This window comes from Hypanus sabinus, chromosome 1 (assembly GCF_030144855.1).
Source record: "Hypanus sabinus isolate sHypSab1 chromosome 1, sHypSab1.hap1, whole genome shotgun sequence".
Lineage (NCBI taxonomy): Eukaryota > Metazoa > Chordata > Chondrichthyes > Myliobatiformes > Dasyatidae > Hypanus > Hypanus sabinus.
In genome coordinates this window covers 103688410-103701992 of record NC_082706.1, presented here as the reverse complement: position 1 = coordinate 103701992, position 13583 = coordinate 103688410, and the positions used below count along the sequence as shown (strand labels likewise).

Here is a 13583-nt window from a genome sequence, read left to right as displayed (position 1 = left end):
TGAAGATTAAACGGTTTACATATTCATTAAATGGACAAACTACTAGGTTGGAATTCATGTATCTGTTTAAAAACAGCAAGAAAAGGAATTGAAAAGACAAATTCAAATCTTTTTTCAATTCTCTTTGGCCAATTTAAGCAATGCCACAGGAACTAAGGACTGCCGATGTGGACATTGCTTATAAAGTTTGTTACAGGAAGGTTAGGTGTGACTAAGTTGATTCTTTGAAAAGGTAACAACAAAGATAAGCATAGTAAAATCTGACGTCATCAACATGGATTAGAGGAAAGCTCCACTACATAACTGTTCGATAAAGTAAATTCTATGGGATTCAAGTGAGGAGGCAAATTGGATCTGAACTTGGTTTAGAACAGGAAACAGGAATGATTGATAGGTGTGTACGACCGGTAGCCTGACACCACTGGAATTCTGCAATGCTCTGTTTACCAGCTATGCCTATTGTGATATATATCAATTGGTGGGGTCTAGAACTCTCTCTCCAAAAGAGTGGTAGAGAAACCCTCATCACATTAAAATAGTACTCTAACATGTATTTGAACAGTTGCAGCCTGCAGGTCTGATGCGAGGAGTAGGATTATTTTGGCTCTGTGCCTCCTCAGTCATGAATTTATTAAATACAGTGGATTCTGGTTAATTGAGACACATCACAATCACTACGTTTTGGCCAGCTTCTCCAATTTCACCGAACTTTGATGGAAATAGTTAAAAAGGTATAAAACAGACAAAGTGAGAAACAAATTGCGTATTTAACTGAAATACAGAACAAATTAGAACATTACCTATACAACTGTAGACTATAAGACCCTGTACTAGTTCCTAATAGTAATTGCTGGCGAAATTCATCCAGTGTATGCAATGAACAAAACCAGTGCAGAAACATAGTACAGCTAATGGACTGCCTTCATACAATGCTACCACCTATTGCAATCTCCAGATCTTCATTTCCATTGTAACATTAAAGATTATTGTCGATACCTTCAAACTCTTTGTAGTTCCTAATTTGTTGAAGTAGTGAAATTGTTTCATTTTCACTCCCGTTCATTTCTGACATCTCCAAACCTGAATGCTTGAAACCATAGTGAGCAAAGCAGCTCTCAATTGTCTTACTACTTATTCCTCACTGACTATCAGTGACAAACCTCACTGCTTTTTGAACACAAACACAGATGTAACTGATGCTATCTAAAAACTGATTACTCTAAGCACAGTATAATTCCCAGCAGCCACACAGATGGGTGTGACTATTAGAACTTGTTCGGCAACAGTCTCATGCCCAATTAAATGGCATAGTGTCCCAAATTAACGAAGGGAATCCCGGCAATTTTCTCTTTAAATTTCTGTTCAAGAGTTGTCCCAAATAAGTGGCTGCCCTGATTAACTAACTGCCCAATTAACTGGAATCCACTGTCCTCAGCTGAAATATTCTCCATTGCACTGCATCAAACTAAATTAAAGCTGATGAACAACTAGATGAGACTACTAGAGACAAGTCCTTAAGCACTCAATATTTGCATTCCTGTATCTTCTTTAATCTCTTAAACCAAGTCTGAGACTGAGCCATTTCTGCAAGATAGGTACTTGGTGTTAAGCAGTGTTTGAAGGAAAAAGTGTTGTGGGAAAGTCTTCTATAGTTTGGGGCCAGAATAACTGGAGGTAAGTGGGTCAGTGGCAGAGAGATTAAAGTCAGAATGCACAGGAGAGAAGTGCAGAGATCAGAGATTTGAAAGCAGAGGAGATCGAAAGATAGGAAAAGTTGAAGCCATTAAGGATTTGATCAAAACAATGAAATTTTAAACCAAGGGACAAAAAAAACTGGCAGCCAGATAGATCAGTCAGCAAGTGATTATGTGTAAACCAAACACTAACATATTTATAAACACTTAAATTATATGGTTCCTACCTGATAATGCAAAAAATCCAACATACAAAATCAATTACAGGCATTTTATGCTTGACACAACCACCCACCTTATATATTACACCAATGCAGGTAGCTCGAGATATTCCTAGTTATTACTTAAAAGCCACAACACTAAGTTTTTGAGCCATAAAATGCTTCAGCATTTTTTTTAAAGAATCGGACTATTTAGAATAATTTTCTATTTTCCAATTTTCCAACAGAGACTTTTGCAAATATTCTTTCTTTACTGCTTCACATCAGCTCTGAGACACTACTCTTAACCTAGCTCTACACTAAACACTGCAAAATCTCTGACCATCTTCCTATTCTGATGGGAGGTCGCCAACACAAAACATTAACTCTGTTTTACTCTACAAATAATGTCTGACAGTGTGAATGGTTCCAGCAGTTTCTAATTTTATTTCTGATTCTAACAATGGCATTCATGTTTCTAGATGTGAATTTTTCTTAAATGTACACTTACAGCTTTCCATCTGTTCATTTTCTCCTCGGTCAGAACCTGAAAAGAAATGCCGAAATGTCTCAATTCACGTCTCCTTTCAAGCAAACAGAATTTGTGTCAGTTTAATTGCCGCAATGCCATTCTTCAAACTGAAGATTATTCCAGCCTTGACACAAAATGTGGTGAATTATAAACTTACATAGCACTTCCCAAACACACAGCCTCCAGAATGAGGAAAGGCAAGGGCAGTACACCCAGAAGATTCCTCAGAAACAGAACCATTACAACCCGGATAAGTGACTGCCCTCAACTTCATTGCTGCCAAGTCAAAATCCTACAATATGCTCTCCAGTATTGAGAGAGCACCATCCCCAGATGAACCTCAATGTCAATGGAAACAGAGGTCATGCAGCAACCAACAGCCACATAAAAACTTAACATTAGAGGGCAAAGATCAATTACTCAGATGAAGCACGAGTGCCCTAGGGTTACCAGTGTCAGAAGACGGAGAGGACTACTAGGGTCACTGGGAAGACATAGTTGTAACCCTGGCATCTGGGTATGTCACATTTGGAACCATGTCCAAAATTAGGAGTAATCACAACAGATTTGCAATTTCTGAGGTCAGAGGTTCAGGCCCTAGAAGCACAAAATATATCAGGGCTCTTGTAGGAGAAATGGGAGTAGGTGGGGGGTGAGGGAGAGTGGAGTGAAGATAAGAGCACCAGAAGCAAGATAAGTAGTGGGGAAAGAGGACATGTAGATTGGGTTTTGCTAAAATCAGAGAGGAGCTTGTCACTAAACGAGTAGGGATCAGCTACTGATATATGCAGTTACTAAACATGAACCATTGATTCAGGGCAAATTGCTCCATTCCAAAAACCTCTAACAATAATCAACTCCATAACCTTGCAAAATACATTTCAGGCAGCATTTTAGGGAAATTCAGACAATTATAGGGAAAATTATACTCATTTTTTCAATTTCTTAAAAAATCTTTTACATGCTACCTTTTGTTAAAAAAAACTACATATCAAAGAGAAATAACAGATGGAAAGTATTTTCAGGAAGTGTTTGAATAACGATGAAAGCTTGCTTCAACTACTCCCAAGAAATCAATTAATTTAAGTCTCAACCTACACTTTAGGAAGACCGGCAATGCTTTGGAAAGGATGCAGACTAGATGACTGAAATTGCCCCCAGTTGTCTAGAGACTAGAGAAGCTGGAGTTGTTCTTCCTAGAGTAGGTGAGATCAAGGGGAGATTAAATTGGATTGAAGATTACTTCAAATGGCATAAAGACAGATTTCAGTGAAGTGGAATAAAAAGGTTATAAGATTTATCTTTTTATTTAAAAACAGTGACTTGTAAACTGAAACTTCCTGCCAAATAAGAAAGTAGAATATTCTTTTCAGAATTTCTCAGAAGAGAGCTGGAAAAATACTTGTAAAAGAGGAAGGAAGAATGCAGGACTACAGGGAAAGAGCAAGGATTGCTGTTAATCAGTAGTTCATTCCAGTATTGTGTGTGGCACCATTCCAAAACTCTACTGGACGAGGAGTGGAATAAAGGTCTTAAAATGCAATACTTCACAAGCGCATCTGTCTGATATAATATGTTCCCAAGTGGGGAAATACTTAAAACTTGAAATTATTTACCTTGGTCCTGTTCATTTGAAGAAACTCCCAAGAACACGTCAGTAACATTTTCAGGATTCAAATGAGTGATGGCATCAGAGATTCTGTCCAGTGAGATGAGGGATTCTGCTGCATACAAGTGACCCAGAAACCTAAACAGAATTACACATTAGAGAATGGCTGCACAGCAGAGGGGAACTTCTTCCTCACCCATCAGTCAACACCCTCCTGATTCTCCCCTGTCTGTTTCTGGGTTGTGGATGTCATTGGCAGACCAGCAATTATTGCCAATCTTCATTTGTCCTTTTTCCAGTGGCTTGGCAGGTTATTCAAAGACTGGTTTAGGAGTCAACCCCACAGTTGTGGATTAGTATGGCAAACTTTACTCCAAGAGATTTGTACATTCTATGATCTGGTAGCATTTTGATCATGATACATTTTCACTCTGGATTATAACCATTTAAAATTCTCCAGTTGCTGACATGGGACCTCATTAGTTTAGCTCTCTGCAATGCTACCTATTAACTTATGCTATTAACTTCACATTCCACCTCAACATCACTGTGTCTCTATTTTCGCCTCTAAAGTTACTGAATCTTAATGCCCATTGTCATTTCCAATTTCAACAGCAGCTTTACTTTTTTATATAAAGTAATTCCCTTTTGAAAAATATTCAGAGCTATGGGGAAAGACTAAGACTATTTGGAAAATGGGCTAATGTTTCTTTTCAAGTAAATGCCCAAGAGACAAAGTTTAAGGAAGCACTTTTCTCATAAGGCTCAATCAATCCTGCTTTAATAATAACCACCTGGTTGCATATCTTCTGTTACTTACTTTAGAGATCCAGACAATTTGGGCTGCTGTAGAAGATTCTCTGCATGATTTAAGGCCATTAGGTTGTCACCGAGTGCAAGGGCAACATATGCACTACCAGCCAGAATGGAGCACCTGAGAAAACAGAACGCAACAATATTCCAACTTCGGAGTTAAAATCCATCCAAAACTTTACATTGTTAATTCCACTTGGATTCCCACTACTTGGGATATATTCTGTTTTCTCACCCCGTAGCAATTTGGATTCCACTGCAGAGCACAAACCCTTCAGATTTATACAAAACATTGTATGAAATAACACTAAAGAAATGGATTAGATATTGAAAAAAAATTATCACCTCAAATTGTCTAACTCCTGCTTCCTTAATGGAGACGATGGTGGGCCTGGAACCAGGTATTTTTCCCCTTCGTGAGGCTTGCCACTAGAGGATGGAATAAAATAATTTCAGCATGCTACTGGAGCTTTCTCTAGCCACAGGCTCGAGTGTGATGGAATTCCCTTCATTTATATGGGCAAGTGCAACAGTTCAACACTGTCCAGGACAAAGCAGTTGTGCTTAAATGTCATCCTATCCACCACCCTAAACTTTCTCTTCACACCCCACCGTATGCCACTTTCAAAATGCTTGTCAGTATGGCTGCTTCCATAACTGTCCTGCCTATAACCTCTCGCACCTATAAGGATTTGGCCAGTTGTGTTTGCGGACTCTACCACTGGGAGGCTCTCTTCCAATTTATTTTAAATGTTTTCCTGCAAATATATCACTCCTGGGTGCTACAAATGAATTCTACAATTCCTTTCCCAACAACATTGTAGAAGAATATTCACTAGAAGGTCTAGTGGTTCAAGGAAGCTTCTCCAGAGCAATAGAAGTAAAAGGAAAGGGATGAACTGCTATTACATTAAAACAGTAAGGAAAAGATTAATATGTTTGGAAGTGAATGTAGTGACAACGGAACAGGGTTTCTGGTGGAACCGTGGCAACTTGGGTCTTACTGATTCTTAACTTAAGGAACTGTTCATGCATCTGTGAGTTCAGCAAAGCAGCACCAGAACAGAGTCAAATGGGGAAAATGGGAAATGGAAATTACAGGACACACATACACACACACAATACCAAGGGCAGCATGTTCATGAGGGAGAGGACCAGCTTCTGATATTTTTAATCTAAACACATGTACTGATCCTTTCGGGGGGGAGGGGGGCGGGGAATGGGTGCTCATCAAATCTATGTGCATTACATTCCACTCTACTCGTCCACTGACCTATAAACGCATTTTCCATTGTGCTGTACCTGCATGTCTCACCACTTTCATTGTTAGTTTCACTATTGCCTGACTGATTGAAATGTCTTAATCCATTATCTTTCTTCATCTCTTGTTGATCTTCAGGGAGCAGAAGCAATGCATTTCTTAGACAGATGGCCGCAAACTCCATGCTGGCTACGGGAATGGCTGAAGACTGCCCGTCACTGTGGGAAACATAAGTAGATTATAGGATTCCTATTTTCACTGTGCATATTTAAATTATATTAATCTTAAGTGTATCCTTCACTATTCCCAACACCTGCCATAGCCTTTATATCAGGACTCCCAAGGTTCATTGCCCATCATCATGAAGTCACCATCAGCTGAGAGAAGGGAGAATCAAAGTGATACTGCACAACTGTCTTTGAGGGAGCTATTCAGTCAGTCCCATTCCCTCCCAAATAGCTCCATGGACTTCTTAAGCATTTATCGAATTCCATTTTGACAGTACTGTTTAATTTGCTTCCACCTTATTTTCAGGCAGCACAATGCAGAGCACAACTTGAAGTACTAAATACTCATTCCCCTATGACAGCCGTTTTCACTCATTTTGTTAAAGTCACAATTTTGAACCAGCAAACCACAGCCAACCTCCAAAGGAAACTGAAGACAAATTTAGCTGTGATGACTGTTGCAGGTGAGTGGCTCCCCTCCCATCTCTCACTTAATCTCCCTCAACCACCAGAAACATGCAACACTGCGCTTCCATAAAACTCGAGCAAGGTGCCCAAACCCGATAGCTCAGCAGCCACTCTTTCTGAGATGCTCAGGGAACAGTAGGAAGTAAGAGTTATATTTTTAGGGAAAAACTTTGATGGAAGCTGGTGCCGAATACCACAAACTGTGTGGTCTCCAATTACAGGAAACCTCACATTTCCAATAAACAAGTCTGCTAAGTATTTCATTGTCCAAGTTTTCTAATTTAAAACAGGAGAACATGAGGATTACAACCCAGAGTCGAGCATCAAGAACACAGTTGATCATTTATCCCAGTGCCATTTTCCTACACTAATTCCACCTCAACAATCTGTCGACCCATCATACAAGTCAGAACCACTGCATCTGCCTAGAACACAGACCATCATTGTTACAAAGTTAACTTTATTAAAATTTTATAGTTTTAAAGTTTCCATGGTGATAGACTGCATACTGTAAAAAGTAACATCTAAATATTGAGTAAGTTTAATCATTTATATATTGAGAACAGTGAACATACTCATTTATATATTCAACAGTGAACATGTTGAATCACTTATATCTAAGATTTCTATATTGCAATAACGTTGCCCATGTACATGCTGTGATCACCCACTTGTACACAGTGTTCTGCATGGACTGTGATGCCAACACTATCTTTCGATGATAGCCTTGACCTAGGATCGATTGTACAATCCCTTTTTTACTTGGCAGCCCTCTGGTCTCTTGTTCTGACGTCTGCAGAAAAACAATGGTGAAGTTTAATTTAACAAGATGATTCAGGTATAAGGGAAGAGCTTTGAAGAAAATAGAATAGTTAGCATCTGAAGTAATCCACTCACCCCCTTGTTGGCAGCAATGCAACACTCTGCCAGCCTTAACCAAAGACGTGGGTTGGAATGGTACACCTGGACTGCCTCCATCAGGCACTCAAAAGCTGCCAAGGGCCTGCCTATGTGCAATAGTTGGATTCCACAGTTGTGCAACAATTCATAACGCTTGTTTGTCAGTAGGGAACTCATTGGTCTCCCTGAAAACTTCTTCCCTGAATCACCAACCAAAAGTGAAGAAAAAGCCACAAAAAGCAAAATTAAAAAGTTTGCACTGTTCAATAAAAACATCTGAAAAACTTGCAAACTGCAGCAAAATTGACCACCTTCATTGCGAGCTATTTCACTGTTATTTCATCACACCACAACCAGTTAAATGGAAAGTGACTTCAAAGCCACCTTCCAAAACAAAACCAGCCTGAAGTTAAAGTTCTAAAATTCTCACTTTACTCTTGAACTTGTAAAAGCAGTCTGCTTTGCTACAAGAATTTCTACACAAAGCTATGTTGAGCACAAATGAGATCAAACATCTATGGGGAAGTACACACAAAAGACACAGACTTAGATTTGTGAAATTAAATGACGTGACATGAGATAACACTAGTCCTGACGAAGGTTCTCAGCCCAAAATGTCTGTTTATTCCCCTCTCCAAATGCTGCCTGGCCTGAGTTCCTCCAGCATTTTGTGCCTGTTATTCTAGATTTCCAACATCTGTTGAATCTCTAACATGAAATCTGTGGTTTTGTGGAGGCAGTACAGTGCAAAGATAAATAAATTACAGAAACAAACAGATGAATAGTGTGGGGAAAAAAGGAATAAGAAGGTACTGTTCATGGACCGCTCAGAAACCTGAGAGCAGAAGTACACAATAGTAGATTATCAATTTATTTTTTTAAAAACATTTTTCACAACAGCAGGATGCCCTAAAGAAAGTTCATGCAAAGTACTGCTGAAGTGTGATCACTGCTGTAATGTAGGAAACACAACTAACTGTGAACATTCCCAAAGATGACCATGTAATAACTGACTGATAGTTTCTGGAGAAGTGAATATTGGACACCAGAGGGAATGAACCTCCAATTTCTACGTGATGTGTGAAATCTTAAATCTGTTTGAAATCTGAAGTGCCTTGGTTTAATGTCCCTTATGAAAGAAAGATTCACTTTATTTGTTATATGTTCATCGAAACATACAACGAGGTGCATTGTTTGCGTCAATGGCCAACACAGTCTGAGAATGTGCTGAGCAGCCCACAAGTGTTGCCATGCTTCCAGCACTGACATAGCATGCCCACAAGTTACCACTCATATGTCTTTGGAATGTACGTGGGAAGAGACACATGTGGTCATGGGAAGAACATACTGTTATGCCCGCAGCCCCCTCCTTTGTGAGAATCGCAAGAGCACTAGTTGGGGGGGGGGGGGGGGGTCAGTAGACCCAGGAAATGGGAGAGAGAGACGTGCCGGATGCCTCGTTCCCCGGCGATGCAAAATAACGCGACACTGACCATTGTCTCCTGGAGACGACGTTTGTGGATTGGGGACTATGCTACGTGCAAGCCCTCGGGCACAGTGGGCTGGTTGAGAGAGAGATTGCATCATCCCAACCTGATTGACATCTGAGACCCCGTGAGGAAGTATAAAAGAGGGTCTGGGGGAACAACCCCTTCAGACCCACCAGAAGAAACGCTAACGATCCCGTAGTAGCGGGAAGCCATTGGAAGGAAGCCACATGCGTTCGGTTCCCCTTACTTGGGAGCCGGTGGCAGGTACCACAGAACCGATGTTTTTGAACTAACCACGGGGAAACCAACTTCCCCGATTCAACGGATTTGCTTCATAAAAGACCCGGGCAAGTTTCTTTTCTCACAAATCTCTCTCTCTCCAACAAGTGAAAACCCAGCGGTCCCCAAAAGGCTGAAGCCTGCCGGAACTGAGTGACTTTTATATTTCCATCGGACAATATATTATCCCCTAGACAAACGATCGAGCTGTTTCTTATTGATGGTTATTATTATACCCGCGCTTTTAGATTGAGTAATGACGACGTATATTATCTGAATTTTTGTATTAATCTTATTTTTGTGCCCCTTTATAAATAAAGACTTTTAAAAATAGTATCATCAGACTTCAACGGACCTCTCTATCTTTGCTGGTAAGTGACCTAGTTACGGGGTACGTAACAATACAAATTCCTTACAGGTAGCAACAGGAATTGAACTCCAACTGCTGGCGTTGTAAGCATAATGTAATCCGCTATGCTTCTTTGCTGGCAAGAAGACTGAAGTACTTTACTTTACCAACCCTCATGAAAGACAAGAATTTCTTTGATACATCACTGAGGTGGCAGCCTTAATATTATGCTCGAGTTTGGGAGTGAAATTACACCAAAATACTGACAAAAGCAAAATAGCACCACTTATTGACCAACGAGAAATATATCACAAAGGTGAGCACCAGATAGTACAAAAAAAACTTCAACAATCCGCAGCTGGACTGCACAAGCAACAAATCAGAATCCACCATTTGCATGCATATTTAACTTCAATTCATTGATAAAGAAATCAGTTTGATAACTTGTGTTAATTGCTTAGAGCCTATAATGAGAAGAAACCCACCATGATCTGTGCTCGACCCTGTCAACTGCACACAGGCAACGTCATTCTCCTGCAATGCCTTTTTAAAGTAGAAAATTCCTAGATTGTGTTTTCCCATGGCAAAATGGATACATCCAAGATTATTCCAGAACATGCATCGAATGCATTCACCTGTGTGTAAAGATTTTTAAAGGAAAAATGTTAAAGGGTGGCACTGTACAAAAAGGCAACAAATTCAACATGACAGCATTTTGGCATAAGATTAAGACAAATATTAATTTACTGACAGAAGAAAAGGAAAAAAAATTAAAATTTTACTAGCAGGAAGCTCAGTAATCAATGAGATGGATTTATAAAAAACAGACAATTTTTTGGCACAGGAAGACAATCAGGAGGATTCAGCATGAAAAGGAAACTTTTAAAAAAAGGGAATAAGTACATATTTGAAATTTGCAAGAAACACAAACTATGGGGCTGTGAGGCCAATTGCAGTGATTTTTCATGAGCTAGCAGCAGCACAAAGTGTGAACTGGCCTTTTGTGCTGCAACATTTTGTAAACTAAATAAGAATGAGTACTACTGTGGTCAATAAAGAGCACGTAAGGAAATTAATGTATTCAGTAAAAGTCCCTTTCAAATAAAATGAAGAAGTCTGTGCAAACCTTAGGTAGCACTTACTGGAGATTTATTTCAAACATGTCTAGACCGAAATTCATATAAATAACCAGACAAGATTTTTCCCCACATGGATGAGTAACATACTTTGGCCAAGGGGCCACATGAAGGTAGTCATGGAAACCCAACATGATGTAACCTAAAAGACGTTGTATGATACTTCAGTGACACTGAATAATGAATGAGAAAGATAAATAACTATGTTAGTTAGATAGAAAATCCAACATTACCTGCTACACCCACATTCAAACTTAAGTTGTAATAAGTCCTGATATTTGCAGATGAAATTGAAATTTTCACCCTATAACCTGAATGGTTCTCCTACCACACTAACACCACTAGCACTTTATCTTTGGTCCATCTGTTTCTCATCGATATCCCAACCTCAGGGATACTATCCTGACAATATCCATTTCACAGCTCTGCATCACCACCATCTCTCGAATCTTCTGGACATTACTTACACATTAGATGAGTACAGATTATTTAGGCTACACTTTTCACAACTGCACAACTGCTTTACAGCACCAGTGATGACGCGATGTCAATTCCTGCTGATGTCTGTAAGGAGTTTGTACGTAATGCCCATGACCTTGTGGGTTTTCTCATGATGCCCCAGTTTCTAAACATGTACGATTAGGGCTAGTGAACTGTGGACATGCTATGTTGCCCCCACAACCCTTGAGGACTTGATTTGACACAAATGTCACACTTCACTGCATGTTTTGATGTACTTGCGACAAATAAATCTAATCTTTAAAAAAAAAACAACAGCAGAATGTCTTAAAGAAGTTCCTAAAGTAGTGTGATCACTGCTGTATTGCAGAAAATACAACAGAGTGTGCACATTGCGCAATTTCCCAAAAATGACCATGTTTCTTGAGAAGTGAATATTGGACAACAGAAGGACCAGGCATACAATTCACATATGAAACTGTGAAATCTTAAATATGACTCAAGACTGAAAAACCTTGATTAAATGTCCCTTATGAAAGATAGAGCTTATTTGTCACATGCACATCGAAACACAGTGAAATGCATGATTTGCATTAATGACCAACATAGTCTGAGGATGTTGAGGGCAGCTGCTAGAGGCGCTGCTCTTTTTTTTTATATAAACATCTCCTCCTGTTCATAAGCTTTCTTTTACATCACTTCCACTTGGAACAAACATGGCTGAAAGCCACCCATCTCCATCCACTCTTTGTTTACCCGTGAAACAACAAAAGACTCACAGATAAAGCTTTCTTAATATTGGTAAACACTTAGTAGATGTACTTTGAAGGAAGTATTAGGTTTACTGTTCATCACTATTAAGCTACCATTGCGTCATGAGCTCGATCTAGACCACAGCATAGCTATAGAATGCTGTTTGTGTGTGTTACCTTGCTTAGTGCTGATCATGAGAATAATCAATAGTATATTCAAGTGCATGACTATTCTGTATTGAATCTATTAAGTCTTACTTAACTTTCTGCAGTTTCACTAGGTTTTCACTTCAAAAACCCTGAAGAAAGCTTCCAACTTGGGTGATTTTTGAAAAGGTGTTCAACTCCTTACCTAGTTTTGCATGCACTGAGAGGGCTGCAGAGTGAAGAAAAAAATAGCTCATCTTCAAAGGCATCGCTGCAGACGGGAGATGCATCTGAATGCCGTACGCTACAATGACCCAAACAATGTCAATTGGCTAGCCCTGGAAATGAGGTCTGAACACGGCATCTTTGCAACACTCTAGCAAAACCACACTTAACATAGCTGCAGCACAAGGCAGAGCCAGAACTGAAGCAGCAAGAATAGGAGCAGCATATGATAAGCACAAAGCTGAAGGGCTAATTGAAAAAGCAAGCACGGACATGGAAAAAGCTCGTGCAGAAGCTACAGTGAACGTGCTCAAGCAGGAGGGTGAAGCTGAAGCTGCCTGTGCAGCAGCCAAGGTGTATGGGCAGCAGCTGACTTGGACAGTGGTAGTTGTGTCTAGAGGAAGGTGACTGAATAACAGACCACTGGGGCGTCCTTTAATATGACATGGTTGCTCAGATGGTGGAATCAAAGCAACAGACAAAGATAGGAACCAGACTCCTGTCATGGTTCACATCAAATTTTTACCTATTCCTGCTCCTGAACTTGTATCCTCTGCTTCAGATTCAAGCCCAAAGAAAGATGAACCCTCATTTAAGGTAGAAGGCGAGAAGTGCCCAGAGTCACCCAACTTGGAAACGCATGGGTGTTCACCACTTAATAAGAGCACACAAGGGCTGTACAGTGCACCAAGTGCATCAGTAGCCCATCTTTCAATAGAAGCTACCACTGAACCAACTGCACAGCCCTCACCGACTGCACCAGGCTGTGGTGGTACATTCTAAACATACGTCCTGGAACATCAGAAGTTAACAGAAGCAGAGCCAGTGGATCTGTTGCAGAGGTAATAGTAGAAGATGTCTGCTTAACCCTGCCAACTCTTACTGACTGGACCATATTCCCAGAAGGAATGAAAACTCAACTCCTGAAGCAGCACATGGTCGTTCACATCTAATGGTTATAGATGACAAGATCCCCCCCACCCAAGTCTTCCCCTGAGATTCTCCTGGTGCTTGACAGAGACACCATCGGTGCACATAAGTG

The 13583-nt window shown here is 40.0% G+C and overlaps 1 protein-coding gene across 3 annotated transcripts in view; it reads right to left on the bottom strand.

Moving 5' to 3' along the window:
- cnot10 (CCR4-NOT transcription complex, subunit 10) overlaps positions 1 to 13583 on the bottom strand; it is a 38823-nt gene that overhangs the window by 8463 nt on the left and 16777 nt on the right. For all 3 annotated transcript variants that reach the window (XM_059973311.1, XM_059973297.1, XM_059973301.1), the window contains exons 9-16: positions 10308 to 10457; positions 7702 to 7904; positions 7476 to 7597; positions 6151 to 6327; positions 5194 to 5277; positions 4856 to 4969; positions 4043 to 4173; positions 2406 to 2441 (exon numbers count right to left, since the gene is read on the bottom strand). In XM_059973311.1, coding sequence (XP_059829294.1) covers positions 2406 to 2441; positions 4043 to 4173; positions 4856 to 4969; positions 5194 to 5277; positions 6151 to 6327; positions 7476 to 7597; positions 7702 to 7904; positions 10308 to 10457 — 1017 coding nt within the window. The remainder of the gene's footprint in view (positions 1 to 2405; positions 2442 to 4042; positions 4174 to 4855; positions 4970 to 5193; positions 5278 to 6150; positions 6328 to 7475; positions 7598 to 7701; positions 7905 to 10307; positions 10458 to 13583) is intronic.